The sequence below is a fragment of the Trichomycterus rosablanca genome, chromosome 1 (genome assembly GCF_030014385.1).
Source record: "Trichomycterus rosablanca isolate fTriRos1 chromosome 1, fTriRos1.hap1, whole genome shotgun sequence".
Classification (NCBI taxonomy): domain Eukaryota; kingdom Metazoa; phylum Chordata; class Actinopteri; order Siluriformes; family Trichomycteridae; genus Trichomycterus; species Trichomycterus rosablanca.
This window is the reverse complement of record NC_085988.1, coordinates 30,123,542-30,140,121: the sequence shown is the minus strand read 5'-3', so window position 1 is coordinate 30,140,121 and position 16,580 is coordinate 30,123,542. Positions and strand designations below refer to the sequence as shown.

At 38.5% G+C, this 16,580-nt stretch overlaps 1 protein-coding gene across 3 annotated transcripts in view; it reads left to right on the top strand.

Moving 5' to 3' along the window:
- furinb (furin (paired basic amino acid cleaving enzyme) b) overlaps nt 1-16,580 on the top strand; it is a 195,222-nt gene that overhangs the window by 105,178 nt on the left and 73,464 nt on the right. For all 3 annotated transcript variants that reach the window (XM_062991282.1, XM_062991274.1, XM_062991264.1), the window contains exons 4-6: nt 2,580-2,675; nt 6,366-6,494; nt 6,623-6,699. In XM_062991282.1, coding sequence (XP_062847352.1) covers nt 2,580-2,675; nt 6,366-6,494; nt 6,623-6,699 — 302 coding nt within the window. The remainder of the gene's footprint in view (nt 1-2,579; nt 2,676-6,365; nt 6,495-6,622; nt 6,700-16,580) is intronic.

Here is a 16,580-nt window from a genome sequence, read left to right as displayed (position 1 = left end):
TGTCCAATTTAAATTGTTTTTGGGAGGTAAGTGGAGATTGTAGTGTAGGACCTCAGGTGCCATGTTGTTTTGTGTCACACACTCTACCAGCACAACAGTTGTGCTGCTCATCAGAAACATACCATCACTCACCAGTACTTAATAAAAGGAGACAACCCCCCGACATGTGAAGAATGCCAAACACAGCTCACAATAAAGCATATTCTGACTGAATGCTCCAAATACACCAAAGAGAGACAATAGCTACACATACCTGGATTCTCTTTATTTTGGGATCTGCTAGTCCACTCTGTCCCGTTTGCAGCTTGTTCAAAACGCAGCTGCTCGGTTACTCACAGGTACAAAGAAAAGGGAGCACATTTCACCCATCCTGGCCTCCTTTCATTGGCTCCCAGTAAAATATCATGTAGAATGTAAGGTTCTTTTATTTGTATTTAAGGCTCTCCATGGTGTAGCCCCATCCTATACAGTATCTCGGATCTTATTTGCCCCCACTCTACCTCCAGCATCTTAAGATCCTCTGACCAGTTGCTTTTAACTGTCCTACGCTCTCGGATGAGGTCCAAAGGTGACCGGGCTTTCTCTGTGGCTGCTCCAAAACTTTGGAACAGCTTTCCACTTTTTATTAAGACATCACCTACAATTGATTGTTTAAAATCCAACTTGAAAACCTATTTATTTTCACAGGCTTTTGGGTTGTAGCATGGCTTTTTCTGTATTATTTACTCTGATTTTATTTTGCTGTATGTCTTTTACTTCATTTTATTTCACTGGGTTGTTTTATTATTGTTCTGATTTTATTGTACAGCGCCTTGGATGACCCTCAAGGTCTTTGAAGGCGCTTTATAAATAAACTTGACTTGACTTGACTTAAAGAACCAAGAAAACACAAGAGCAATCTTAAACTCCCTTGCAGGAACAAAAATGAATATATATGGAAAATATATATGGAAACAAGGAAAAAATTACTTAAACATAACACTGATCATGCCAGAAATAACACAAGCATGTGTATAACGGGTGTATAACTCAAATAAATAAATAAATACCAAGGCTCATTGATGTCAGATGACATGAAGGCTACAGTGTCTGGTGTGGCCCAGCAGAATAGCTTCTGTGACTCGAATTGCAGATAATTTAAATACTAGTGATGACATGTACATGTCACAGCACTATACTAAGCCTATGCTAAATCATGTCCACTGTCAAACACAACTATAATGGGCACACAGGCATTGGAACTGGACATCGAAGTAAAAGAAGAAGTTGATGGTACCAGACACCACTGCAGTCTGTGTCTCGGTGGGTCAGCTGTTTTGACAGTTAATTAGGCAGGTGGTTCTAGTGTTTTGCCTAATGTGTCTATAGTCACCTAAATTAGCATAGTCAGCTAACAAGCAGGTAATAAACTGAAAAAGAAAGAAAAGTCATTTTATATTGACCTCTTTGACCTTGCCGCTAATGCTCATTAATGCTTTTTTAATCTTTTTTTAATTAACATTGTAATTAACATCTTAGTTTTTGGTTATGTAACCTTACTTTCAGCATGACACCAGAACCTCCTGATTGATGATTGTAACAGAAAGTAATTTTCTTGCATCATATGCATATCATTAGAAAATTATTTTATAATCTGACAAGGAAAACACTTTACATTGCAGTCTGACATAGTATTTCTCAAGAATTTGATTTATTATGCCATGCAGTATGACGTAAGAAACCACAGTTTTCTTATTTATAATATACAGAGATTTTAGAAACAAATAAGCTGTCATTTTGACTTTCTATTTAATTAGAGTACTACAAAGTCACAAGCAAACTTTCTTTAGTCATTTATTAACATGGGAAAGATTAGAGGATTAACATATTAAATAAGACTCTCCTGGCCTTTGTAAATTAGGCAATGACCATAGAAGAAGCTAAATTTGTTTTATTAACAACAAATGCAAGCACACTTTGCTAGACACTAATACAATTCTGTATTCTTCTGTCATTAGATAAGACACAAATGGAGTTCTGCTGCCAACAAACTCTTAGTGTTGGTTTGGTGTATACAGAAAATATTTTGGGGAAAAAAAATAGTTTTTGCATAATCAAGTTGTTTTTTTTCCCCTAAAACCTCATCAAAAATCATTAAAACTGCTGCCAAAATTAAAGCAATCACAAACCACAAATCACAAATTTTGTTTACACTGCTACAAAGCTAGTGCAGATAAACTCATTGATTTTGGTAGGCGAGGTTTTTTGTACTTGTGCATGAACAGAACTTGAGATCAAAAAGAAAAATTACTAGAACCCAATTTTGAATGCAAATTGTGTCTTAGGAAGCCTACATAGCTCAAGGAAAGGGTCTCTGAGCGGGCTTGTAATGGAGACTAATCATAGCCACACTTACGCACAACAATTCTGCAGATTAAATCATGTGTGCCAGATGAGTTTGACCTCTACTGCAGAAAGAGCTTGATTTAGCTCTCGGGGCAGAATAACATTCAAAATGTACCAGTTTTAGACAGTGCAATGTAGGTATTTTGTGTGTGATTTTTTTTAAAACTGTGTGTGTACTTTTGACCTTCTTTTAGGTGATTTGGGCAGAACAACAGGTTGCCAAGCCGAGAAGAAAGCGAGACACTTACAACAAGCCCACTGATCCAAAGTTTCCTCAGCAGTGGTACCTGGTAGGTGAATAATACTTATTATTATTTTCTCAATCAACCCTATCAGTCAACAGTAATTAAGCATTTTAGTTACGCTGCTGTCACACAAATAACCAAGACTGCCATTGGCTTTTGTTAAGGCATTTGCAATTAAATTTGTTAACAGAAGTTACATGGCATATTAATTTGTCATTGAAACGTGCAACAAATTCATTTTGCATATAAATGAGATCCTTCAATCACACTTTGTTTAGGATAGTGTAGTCATGCTCACTTCCAAAAAGATGGACAGAAAAAATTACTAACATTCTACTAATCTAAAGGTTGTATTTTTGAGATAATTCATTACTGAAAAATGCTACTAGCTAAAGCAGTTAGTCTGGGTTCTTGAAACTAGACAAGAAAAAAAGATTGTATTCACACTGCAAGCACAAAAATTTAAGTCTGATTTTTTGCAAGGTTGTTTTTATAGATACAGTTTGCCAAATAATTTTAACTACAGATCAGTCATTTGTAAGACAGAGACCCAATGCCAATTGTTCCCTATTATAATAAGCAGATGACTACTTCATTCAGTGAAGAATACCTCAACACTTAATTACTCAGGCTAAGACACCTATCATTTTAATTGGGTTATTATTGACTTTAAGAATTAGAATGTGGAAGTGTCACAGTTTTGTGGGCAAATAGGCGTCCAAAAAGGGTTTCCAACCTCTTGAGTGCAACATGTTAGTAGGGCATGATAGGAAGAGATAATTGAAATCAAACAGATATGCAGATATACAATTAACGTAGAAGTCTGCAGTGAACATATTCCTCCTGTAGTCATTAATAATTCATTAAGCTTTCTATTATTGCCAAAATTAAACTGCCACAAACTGCTTTGCACCCAAATACAAATATGACTGTTATGGTTTTTAATGTGCTTTTAATTTGTTTTGTAATCTCCCAGCCTTTGGCCTCATTTCCCTAAACCCAGCAGTACATTTAGAAAGGATTTAGGTCCTTTCAACATGTTTTCTCTTTGTTATTATGGGTGATTGTGTGCAGATTGGTGGGTAGAAATGTTAATTAAAAATTGAAATCCATGATGTCGAGGGGTCTGAATACTTTCTAAATCCACTGTATGTCCGCTTTGTCAGTAAAAGCCTAGAACATTTTTTGTTCCACAAAGCCCTCAACTTGGATAAAATGGAAGACTGACTATTAGCTAGGTCTTATAAAATAGTTATATTAGATGTGGTTAAATAAAAATAACAAATAAATATTATAGACTACATATACACTGATCAGCCATAACATTAAAACCACCTCCTTGTTTCTACACACATTGTCCATTTTATCAGCTTCACTTTTTTTTTTTTTTTTTTAAACACCTCACTGTCACTGCTGGACTGAGAATAGTCCACCAGCCAAAAATATCCAGCCAACAGCGCCCTGTGGGCACCGTCCTGAGACCACTGATGAAGGTCTAGAAGATGACCAACTCAAACAGCAGCAATAGATGAGCAATCGTCTGTGACTTTACATCTACAAGGTGGACCAACTAGGTAGGAGTGTCTAATAGAGTGGACAGTGAGTGGACACAGCATTTAAAAACTCCATCAGCGCTGCTGTGTCTGATCCACTCATACCAGCACAACACACACTAACACACCACCACCATGTCAGTGTCACTGCAGTGCTGAGAATCATCCACTACCTGAATAATACCTACTCTGTGGTGGTCCTGTGGGGGTCCTGACCATTAAAGAACAGGGTGAAAGGGGGCTAACAAAGCATGCAGAGAAACAGATGGACTACAGTCAGTAATTGTAGAACTACAAAGTGCTTCTCTATGGTAAGTGGAGCTGATAAAATGGACAGTGAGTGTAGAAACAAGGAGGTGGTTTTAATGTTATGGCTGATCAGTATATATCTACAATGCTTGTATTCTAAACTGTTTGTGGTGAATGAACACAATGTTACTATGGGTAAATATTCGATAGTGAACATTGTGTTGAATTGCCATAAAAGTCAGTGAACTCTGATCTGACTGTTCAGACTGACACTATTTACAAAGTCAATTTTATTCAGTATTTGCAGTTGAAAACTGCATAAAAACAAACAACATAAACTGAAAAAACTAAAACATAAAGATCTTTGGGTCTTTGTGAAACACCTGCAGTTGAATACTAACAGAGACAGACATGTATAATTTAAAAAATAGGGAGTAACTGGGTAACATATATAGTTTTAAGCTGAATGTTTTAAAAGTCCAAAGCTACTTGTATTCTGACTGGATCTGCTTTTAAAGATGTTGTAAGAGATAGCAGAGTGAATGCTTTTGTAGGTGATTCATTTGCAGGGATAAGAGCAGCCTACTGCATTTATGTAGGTTGACTGCTTCAAAATGATATAAAAAAACAGGGCTGTTATCTATAATCATGTCAGTAGCGGTCTCGCTTTTGCGGAGGCATGCGGTTTAATGTTTTTCATAGGAGAGTGGATTCATCAGTGCTATTAAGACCTCCTCACAATGGAGCGAGTGCCAGGCAGAGCATGAAAATTAAAGAGATGTGAAGAAACAAAAAAAAAGGGAAGATATCATAAATGCTCTAGAAATATCGCAGTCAGGCCAAAAGTTTCACTGAACTGAATTAAACTAGATAGGCCTGGAGGGGGAAAAGACAGATAACGAGTAAGAAAAAACAGCAAAAGCAGGAAAAGCAGGAAAGCGGAAGGAGGCTTGAGGGTCTTCCGACAGGTTTGCTGTGTGTGTGTGTGTGTGTGTGTGTGTGTGTGTGTGTGTGTGTGTGTGTGTGAGTCCACTGTTTTCTAGGTTGACTTTGTGCATATGCCATCCTGCACCGCACTGGGTGTTCATGCTGACACCTGCTGTGTGTAAAAATGGGCTACACAAGCTCTCTGTATGTTTTTGTACCCTCTGGCACTTTAGGAAGTTACTATTTTGTTATTATTCATCAGTTTGCTTAATTATATACAGCACTGGCTTAGATGTGTGTGTATGCTTGTGTGTGTTAAAGGAGGTTGTGACATTTAGGGACGTTTTGTATAAATGGAGCTGGCAACACTTGAAAAACTCGGCTCTGAAAAGGAAAGACAGTGTTGAAGTGCTGACACAATGTGTTGCGTGCCAGCATCAACATACTGCTAATTATTTTTGCAATTTCACATTATTTTGCAACTCTGTTTTCTGTTTTAAAAATGGTTTTCAAATGTGAATGTAATAGGACAAACAAATCCACTCATGCTTCAGAAATAAATTGTAAATTGACTATGTCAGACTAATGTTAGATAAGATTACATATTTGATTTCTGGGTATTTTTTGGATCTCTCTAAGGATAAGCAGTCCAGTAATGGTGATAAAGCCTTTCTGCTACATAATTCACAAAAGAGAAGTGAGAAGACTGAATGAAATGAAGCATGTTAAGTCAGCCATAACCAAGTCTTTAAAAACAATGATTCAACTCTGTGGCACCTGCCAATTAGAGAACACAGTCTTCCTTATCTCTGTACCTATTTATTTTAGTTTGAGATGTCGTCTTCTCTCTGTCTTATGTTCGTCTGAAGAACACTTTAATGTGCTACTTCAAACAGAAGCAAGAAAACAGTCTCATCTTTTCTGTTGAATATTAAGAGACAAGGCTTGACTCAATAATCTTGCAAGTCTTTGATCGGTCGTCTAAAGTCTAACTTTAATTTGACAGTACAACCCCAGCCGCCGGGACCTGCATGTGAAAGAAGCCTGGGCTCAGGGCTTCACAGGAAAGGGAGTCGTCATTACCATCCTGGACGACGGCATTGAGAAAGATCATCCTGACCTGATTCAGAATTACGTAAGTAACTCTTTCATAGAGAATCACAATTTGTGACCTGCAGCATGGCTTTGTTGCTTCCATTTTTTTTTTTTTTTTTTTTTTTTTTTACAGGTTAATTGGTTCTCATTTTAACATTTTCTTTTCAGGATCCAGATGCGAGTTATGATTTGAATGACAGAGATCCAGACCCACAGCCCAGATACACACAACTAAATGACAACAGGTAGGACTGACTTCATTACTCACTTTTGTTTCTGCTAGGCAGTAAAGGATATTTCTTTGTGAAGGTTGCAAAACAAGCACATGCAGAAGGGGTCTACAAGTGCCTCAGCCTCAGGCCCTTTTATGCTTGTGTTCAAAGTGCCATTTTAATAGGGATTGTTATATTTAATACAATTTAAGTAAGTACTTTGGTGCCAGGGTAAAATGAAAGTATCAAAGTTTTGGCTGTGTTTTTGTGGTCTATAAAACACCTACAGCATCTGCCCTCCTTCTTCACTAATGATTCATAAGAATATCTTGGAACTAATACTGAAGATGTGTTGCTTCTACCTCTTTAGTGTGGCCTAATGTACCTTATTGTCCTTCTCTTTTTCTCTCAATTTTTCCCACTCTTGAACTGTAGGATTCATTAGCCCGTATCAGCTCAACAGCATCTCCTTCTCTTTTTATCTCACCCTCTAATCCACCCTGATTCCTCCCTCCTTCTGTTTTCAGATCGACCTGCTCGATGCCTGCACTTTTATTTTCATCCCCAATGCTATTATTTTTCCATTACACTTATTGCAAAACATTAAAGATTAAATTCCTTCTAGTGCTGAAGATCACCTTAAAACATATGTTTGGACGATTACTCTATTCTTTAGTGTCCCTCTTGCTTTTATCTTCTCTTTGTCTTTTTGGTAACAGGCTCGACAGTTAAGGTACTAGATTAGTAATTAAAAGGTTGTTGGTTCGAGCCCACAGAGATTATGCAGTGGTGAGGATCAAACCCTCATCTGAAAACAACATAGAATACTATTAACATTGGGGCTGGCACCGATCCAATACTCTGTATCAGTATCGGTTCGATATTGGATATCGGAAGGTAAAAAACATGTAATCCGATCCGATACTGTTGCTTAATATAAATAACACTTAATGTAAATAAGGCCATTGGTTGTGTGTAAAGCAAATAACACACGAAGAGATGTTCCAACAGAGTGCCGTTTATTGCCACTCACTCTTGATGACATCACTAACATGTGCCACTGATCTACAACTCATCTGCAACAGCCATTTAGAAATTAAAACACACTGATCTACTTTTAGCATTTTAAAAAATCATCTACTACTGCCACATCTAAATACACTGTTTAAACACAATAAAGATCACTTTATAAATGATACATCGCTCACCTGAGATAAAGAAAACATATCTTGTCCTGACTTGGAGATCTCTCGTATCCTCAACGATTAATCCATTAGTGTTATGAAATAACACAAACTAGACCGATTCTCGTTTTCCTCTTCAAAATCCAGCAGGTTTTTTAATAAGCGCGCTTTGGTTTTTAATGATCTAAAAACGTGACAGAACTTTAACGGAAAATTTCAACTCTGCGTCAATTCTGATTGGTCCATCGCGTTTGATTGACATCCACATCTTTCAATTGTAGACACTTTTGTTAAACAAGCCAAAAAAAGCTGCTAAATGTTCTGTGTGTAAAAGTTCAAATAAAAACAGCAGTTTTGCATAAGTGTGATGTTGTAGGTTCTGTATATATTCCTTTAGAATATTTGTTTTACAGTCTGAGCATTGTTATTAAGTAGAGCAAAATGTAACTTTATGAAGAGTAAAAAATAAGCTAATAAGGGTTATTTGCTCCTTTTTCCCACTTTAAAACATGATGCAGTTTAAGCATCTCTGAGATACTTGTTCCCACTGAGGACAATGTACTTTAAAAAGATAACATGTAAATGATTGTTAAAAAATGTAACATCATATTAATTTAAAGTATACAGTCAGTATTGAGCTGTAGTATTCCTACTACACCAAGGCTGCATTTCAAACTGCATACTTCAGTACTAACAAATTGTTTGAGGTTAGGGGTTTATTAAGTGTGAATAATTAAATATACCTGTATGTGTATTGGCTGGAACATGCCTAAATACAGTGAGAGCGAGGTGGATCCCCAAACACCTGCAAGGATGGAAATAAAACCTATAACAAAATTGTGCCTAAAAAGGGAAACGAATAAGCGGCCAAATTAATAGAAAGTATCAAATGAAAACACAAAAATATCCACAAACCAATAGGTGGAAAAAAGGGATAGTGCAGAAATGAGGTGTGGTTGTCACATGATGACAGCCATCCACGACCAGCCATTGCAACAAAACTAAAGCCGAACTCCATACCAGTTTCCGTTCCCCTGCACATACCAGTGGATTTATAAGCATAATCGGCTCTGGAAAAGGGACAACAGCCAACCTTTGGGGCAATTTGCTTTTCCAGGTTTGTTGCCTCATAAGGCCCAACATGATGTGACAACAGATAGAGTTTCTAGAAAGAAAGAAAAAATCGTGGCTTCAGAGAAATAAGCTGGTGAAGGAAACAGAGAGGAGCCATGAAATATAGGAAACCTTCCACCTGAATCATCTTAGTGCTTATGAAGTGCAGGTGACTGTCAATCAAGAGAGATCAACAAATCACAGACACAACTGAGCCTCTGTGCTCCTTCTGCCTGACAAACTAGACAGTGCAGACGGATACAAGGTACAGGTAACTGTCAGCTGAGAGAGTCTGATAGATGAACATGTCCTTAACTTCTTGTCAAACACGACTCCTACCATGAAGCAGCTCATGGATGACTGCCACCATGTCACGATATAACATCTATCTAATCATTCGTGTCAAGAGAATGGAAGAACTGACTTGTAAACAGGGTTACCAGGCCTCTGGGTTTTAGCCCTTATAGTTCACGTTCAACTATATTAAGTTTTGGCATAAAAAAGCAAGTGAAGCAACCAAGAACTCCTGTCCTGTCCACTTTTGCCCTTTATAAAATCCTGGAACCCTACCTAAACAGTCAAATAACAAGTGGTAATTTGATTTGAAATGTGTGTGTCATTAACAGATACTATTAACAGTGCCATGAAAAAAGAAGTTCCCTCTTCACAATTGTAGTTCAGTTCAGTTATTGTGGACACAACTATGCTTGATTACTGCCAGCTGGTTACAGACTCATTCTATAATAGATTGAGTAAATTTTTTGTCACAAAATACTGCACAAAATAGCCCACAATGACAAAGTGAAAGCAGTTTTTTAGACATTTGTGCTAATTTATTAACAATCTAAATGTAAAATATCATATGCACACAAGTGTGCACACCCTTTGATATGACACCCAAAAGTGAGCTGAGGTGCATTTTGTTTTCACTGATACTGCTTGAGATATTTCTACAATTTAATTGGAGTCCATCTGTGGTAAATTTAATCAATTGGACATGATTGGGGATTGCCAACACCTACCTTTATAAGGTCCCACAGTTGACAGTGCATATCAGAGCAAACTCCAAGCCATGGGGTCAAAGGAATTAGTTTCTGCAGACCTCAGAAACAGGATTGTGTCAAGGTATAGATCTGGAGAAGGGTACAGAAAAATTGACCAAACTGAGCGATTGGGGAAGATGGGGGTCACTCTGACAGAGCTCCAGCGTATCCTTGTGGAGATGGGAGAACCTATCAGAAGATCAACCATCCAGGCAGCACTCCACAAATCACGCCTTTATGGTAGAGTGGCCAGACGGCACATGACAGCCCGCATGGAGTTTGCCAGTTTGTGAATGTCCTTGAGTGCCCCAGCCATAGCCCGGACCTGAATCCAATCAAACATCTGTGGAAGGAACTGAAAATGGCTGCATACCGAGGCTCCCCATCCAACCTGACGGAGCTTGCAAGAATATGCCGAGAGGAATGGGTAAAAATGTCCAGAAACAAGTGTGCCAAGATCGTAGCTTCTTTCCCAAGACGACTTGAAGCTGTAATTGGTGCATCAAGGGACAGTGGTAGCCTAGTGGATAGAGCTTTGGGCTATCAACCGGAAGATTGGGGGTTCAAATCCAGGCTCTGCTATGCAGCCACTGTTGGGTCCTTGAGCAAGACCCTTAACCCTATCTGCTTCAGGGGCACCGTACGATGGCTGACCCTGCACTCTGACCCCAACTTCCAAACAAGCTGGGATATGCGAAGAAATAATTTCATTGTACTTTACACCTGTATATGTATAAATGACAAATAAAGTATATCTTCTTACTCAACCAAGTATTAGGCTAAGGGTGTGTACAGATATGTAACCCCTAAATAAACCATTTTTGTCAGTAAAATAAAATTGTATATTTTCTAAACCCTGTTTTCAATTCGTAATTACTGGTGATTGAGTTCTTTTTTGCCTCAAACATCTACACACAATCTATAATAGAATGAATCTGTAACGTAATAAAACATGGAGAAGGTGAAGGGTTGTGGTCTGTCTACCCAAAATTTCTCCAGTAAGTCACAAAAGAATGATGAACATGTAAGGAACTGCTGGCCTTGTTCACCTGAGCTGATTAGCTATGGAAGTGGTTAAAGTGGTTTGGACATATTACAAGGAAGCTCCTGGCTGTCTCCTGCTGAATGACCCGCTGAGCAGGGCAGACCCAGAACTAGTTCACTTAAAAATTTCAACCAAAAAGGTGGTTCATACATCCTATACATTATAGAACGTCTACAGCACCAAATCAATAAGATTATCTTATTTGTGTATTTAACTGGAATGAGAGGGAGATTTAACTACTATACACAGTCCATCTAAGGATAAAAAAGCAGCCATATTAAAAGCAAACATTCACACCACACAGAGCTAAAAACGAGGCTGAACAGCAGGACGAGAGATTGTAGAAACTGATTTTTTTTAAAACATGAATATTTTGCATTGATAAAAATGATTGTTGGATAGTGGTATATTGCATTAAGTGAATAAGACAGCTGTATGATGGGGAAGAGCACATATGATACCTGTTTTTTTAAGATGAAAACAACTTGAATTAAGTTAATACAGAGGCTACTTATGATACTGTTTTAATGTTTCAAACCAAAAACCAGTTTTTTATTAATGACAGTTAGTAGCATAAACCTGTAGTTAGGGAGAATGCAGAGTGAGAATCATTATCATCAAATAAATCTGTCTGGTTTTTGTTTACCCGGGAGATTTTTTTTATTGACAATGACCAGCTGTACATGATCTGGTTAAATAAACAGCTCTTTAATGCCAAGTTCACACTACACGACTGGATCTCTTGTAATCGGGAGTCTTTCAAGTCCATGTGGCTTTCACACTACACGACTGATCAGCGATAGGGGGTCTCACACTACACGATCTATCACCAACTGGAATCGCAGGTGAGCTTCTTTGGTCTCCCAAACTACGTTTTGTCACGAAAACACACACAAGCGTGAAGAGGGGTTTAATGATACAAACAAGTAGCAAGCGATTACAGTTTGCGCTGATGTGCAACGTAAAATCAGAGAAAAAATAAATGAATCTGAGTGGATTTGGCTATGCGAGCAGCATGGATTGTTCTATAGTGAGTTGGAGGTTAATAAATATTTTTGCAATGCAGCGGTGGTGTTTTGTAGAGAATGATAAGGTCAGACATACTGTAAAACTTGTGTGTGTGCCGAATGATGTGTTCTGATATAAACTATATTACGCCCCTGTGCCACCTTTTTACACTCCTCCCCTGCGTTTCCCCTCACACCATATCTTGTGTTCTCATTGGCTGTTTGACATAGCACTCATTGCCAGTTGGGCGACTCAGATCCAGATATTTGACAAGCTAGATATCTCTCTTTGGTTGCTCGGCGAGCCGCTCGGATCGAGTTGTTGAGTAGTTCACACATGCAGTAAGGCTAAAAAGTATTTAGTCAGCCACTGATTGTGCAGGTTCTCCTACTTAGAAAGATGAGAGAGGTCTGTAATTTTCATCATAGGTACACTTCAACTATGAGAGACAAAATGAGAAAAAAAAAATCCAGGAAATCACATTGTAGGATTTTTAAAGAATTTATTTGTAAATTATGGTGGAAAATAAGTATTTGGTCAATAACAAAAGTTCAACTCAATACTTTGTAACATAACCTTTGTTGGCAATGACAGAGGTCAAACGTTTCCTGTAAGTCTTCACCAGGTATGCACACACTGTAGCTGGTATTTTGGCCCATTCCTCCATGCAGATCTCCTTTAGAGCAGTGATGTTTTGGGGCTGTCGCTAGTCAACACGGACTTTCAACTCCCTCCACAAATTGGTTGTGGTCTGGAGACTGGCTAGGCCACTCCAGGACCTTGAAATGCTTTTTATGGAGCCACTTATTCGTTGCCCGAGCGGTGTGTTTGGGATCATTGTAATGCTGGAAGACCCAGCCACGTTCCATCTTCAATGCTCTCACTGATGGAAGGAGGTTTTGGCTTAAAATCTCACGATACATGGCCCCGTTCATTCTTCCCTTAACACGGATCAGTCGTCCTGTCCCCTTTGCAGAAAAACAGCCCCAAAGCATGATGTTTCCACCCCCATGCTTCACAGTAGGTATGGTGTTCTTGGGATGCAACTCAGCATTCTTCTTCCTCCAAACACGACGAGTTGAGTTTTTACCAAAAAGTTCCATTTTGGTTTCATCTGACCACATGATATTCTCCCAATCCTCTTCTGGATCATCCATATGCTCTCTGGCAAACTTCAGACGGGCCTGGACATGTACTGGCTTAAGCAGGGGGACACGCCTGGCACTGCAGGATTTGAGTCCCTCTCGGCGTAGTGTGTTACTGATGGTAGCCTTTGTTACTTTGGTCCCAGCTCTCTGCAGGTCATTCATCAGGTCCCTCCGTGTAGTTCTGGCATTTTTGCTCACCGTTTTCATGATAATTTTGACCCCACGGGATGAGATCTTGCGTGGGGCCCCAGATCGAGGGAGATTATCAATGGTCTTGTATGTCTTCCATTTTCTTACAATTGCTCCCACAGTTGATTTATTCACACCAACCTGCTTGCCTATTGTAGATTCACTCTTCCCACCCTGGTGCAGGTCTACAATTTTCTTCCTGGTGTCCTTCGACAGCTCTTTGGTCTTGGCCATGGTTGAGTTTGGAGTCTGACTGTTTGAGGCTGTGGACAGGTGTCTTTTATACAGATAACAAGGTCAAACAGGTGCCATTAATACAGGTAACGAGTGGAGGACAGAAGAGCTTCTTAAAGAAGAAGTTACAGGTCTGTGAGAGCCAGAAATCTTGCTTGTTTGTTATTGACCAAATACTTATTTTCCACCATAATTTACAAATAAATTCTTTAAAAATCCTACAATGTGATTTCCTGGATTTTTTTTTTCTCATTTTGTCTCTCATAGTTGAAGTGTACCTATGATGAAAATTACAGACCTCTCTCATCTTTCTAAGTAGGAGAACCTGCACAATCAGTGGCTGACTAAATACTTTTTGGCCCCACTGTAGCGATTGAGAGCCGAGAGTTTCGATCACTGAGCGAATGCCGAGTTGCTCCCGAGCCGGCAAATCTAGCGCCGACCAGTCGCCGAACGAAAATCAGGGCAAAAATCGTGTAGTGTGAACTACGCATAATGTGCTTAAGATTATTTTTCTTTTTATAGGTTGTAACTATCCTCATCCAGAACACATATTAATAAATAATATCCCCCAAAAGCCTTGACAGATCTATTAAAAATTTATTACACTATTCTGCATAATAATAGCATAATGTATAGGAAGTCAGGTAACTGTGACCTTCCTCAAAGTTTAAATAAAAACTTTAAATAAAATGTCAGTGTATAATGCAATTAAAATTAAACAAACAAAAAAACTTTAACAGAAGCTGGTAGAGTCTCTTAAAGTCTCTTAAAGTTCCTCAGCCCACTCATAAATCTACATCAGACATAAAACCTTGGAACAGGAATGCTAGGGAAAGTGCCTCAAATCCTAGGCTATATGCCAGAATTGCTTTTCAGTCAGTGCTTTGCTTTTTTTTTTTTTTTCATTTGGAATTCCACACCTAGAGCTAAAAGAAAACACAGATGTCAATATGTATTTTAAAAAGGAGAACTCAAGCAAACATTTTAGAATATGTTTGTTCTACTACTTCCACGATTTCTCTAGTATTCAGCCCAGCTGTTCAACTTAGGTTTAAGCTCTGTGTTGCAATCTGAGTTTGCTATTAATATGGCTGCTTTGTCTTCACCAGATGGACAGTAAAACTGTAAAAGGTGGTTAAAATCTCTCCTCGTGTAAGCAAGACATGCACCGCTCCCTTACTGATAATACAGAGAATAAGGCAAAGGGGAATTCATGAGTGTCTGCTTCCTCTGCTCGTTCCTCAGCTCAGCAGCTTTGAAAAAGCCATCAGGAAACAACACACTGCTCACACACTTAAGATGTCAAGATTATTATATTCTAGCGAATCGATTCAAGCCCATGAATAGAGAGGAAAATTTATGTTTCCGTCAATAGCTCTGAAACCGTACAGTACTCCTATGAAACTGCAGTCGAACCGAAAAAAAATGAGAGAGCAGTGTTATCTCCAGCTGTGTCTCCCATCCCCAGCTCAGAGGAATATACTCACCACCCAGTGAGTAAATAAATATATGTATAAGGACAGAGATAAAAAGACAGGGCATACCCGTTTTTTGCAGGTCAGCTCTTACGGTAACTTTCAATGCTAGTCTTTATCAGGTTCTACTTTTTAAGGAAGTTTTGGGAGAGATACTGTCTTCTTGCCACCCTTCCTGACCAGAAATTTAAAAGAGAACTAGGTACACCACTAAATAAATATGTGCATTTTTATATACTGTACACAGTTTCATTGTAGACATCTTTTCTATATTACATTGAGCTTGGTATCCTCGGAGCCGAAATGTTTTAAAGTGTTGTGAGAAGGAATGGCAACATTTAACAAAGTGGTAAATGCTTTACCATTCCAACTATTTCTGGAATGTGTTGCAGGCTTGAAATGCAGGAATGGATGTATATGAACATATTAAAATGTAGCTGACCAGACATACTGTCATACTGTCTGCAATGAAATAGAAGTAAATGTAGGAGTCCCTGCATTTTTAATTTGCATTTTCCATACTGTCCCAACTTTTTCTGGTTTGGGGTTGTACTTCATTTCCCATTGTGCCTTGCACTGTTTCATTTACATTTTCGGCATTTAGCAGACCCTTTTTTCTAAAGCGACTTACAATTGTGAAGGTATTCACTGCAAGCAATTAAGGGCTAAGGGCCCTGCTCAAGGGCCCAACAGTGGCAACCTGGCAGTGGTGGGGCTTGAACCAGCGACCTTCTGATTACTAGTCCTGTACCTTAACAGCTGGGCTACCACTGCCCACTGTTTTGTTTATGCTTCTCATCATGGCAGTATTAAATGAAGTGAGGAGCTTAATTTTTAAACATCAGTCAGGGGCACTTAGTCCACCAATGCTGAGATCTAAAGCTCTCGAGTTTGAATCTCAGCTCTGCTGTCAGCCTGCCGGGCACTTACACACACACACAATTGGCTGTGTGTTTGTAAAAGGCAAATTAGGTAATTGTATATGACTAAATTGTGAGAAAATCAGGGGAAAATATAAATATTTAATAAACCTAATAATTAGGGCTGTCACGCGATTAAATTTTTTAATCGAGATTAATCGTGATTAAAGAACCAAATTAATCACAATTAATCGCAATTAATCGCTAACTAATAACTAAGCAAATTGGAACAGTTATGCACATTTTTATTGCAAGAACATGTTTATCAATAAAAACAATCATAAAATTATGATAAAATTATTAAATCTAAATTATTTTTAGAAAGCCAGCCAATGCCTATAGAGAGTTGTTAACAGCTACCCATCTTTCAGCCAGTTATTCAAAATGACAAGTCTGTTCACATTATCTGACAAAAGTGAGAATCCTGTTCATAACCCTGCCACTGAAAACAGGCGCTCATAATATGAACCATTTCTAGATGCAACACCAGTGGCGTAACTAGGAGTTCATGGGCCCCAGTGCAAAAAAAAAATTTGGTCCCCCTCAACAAAT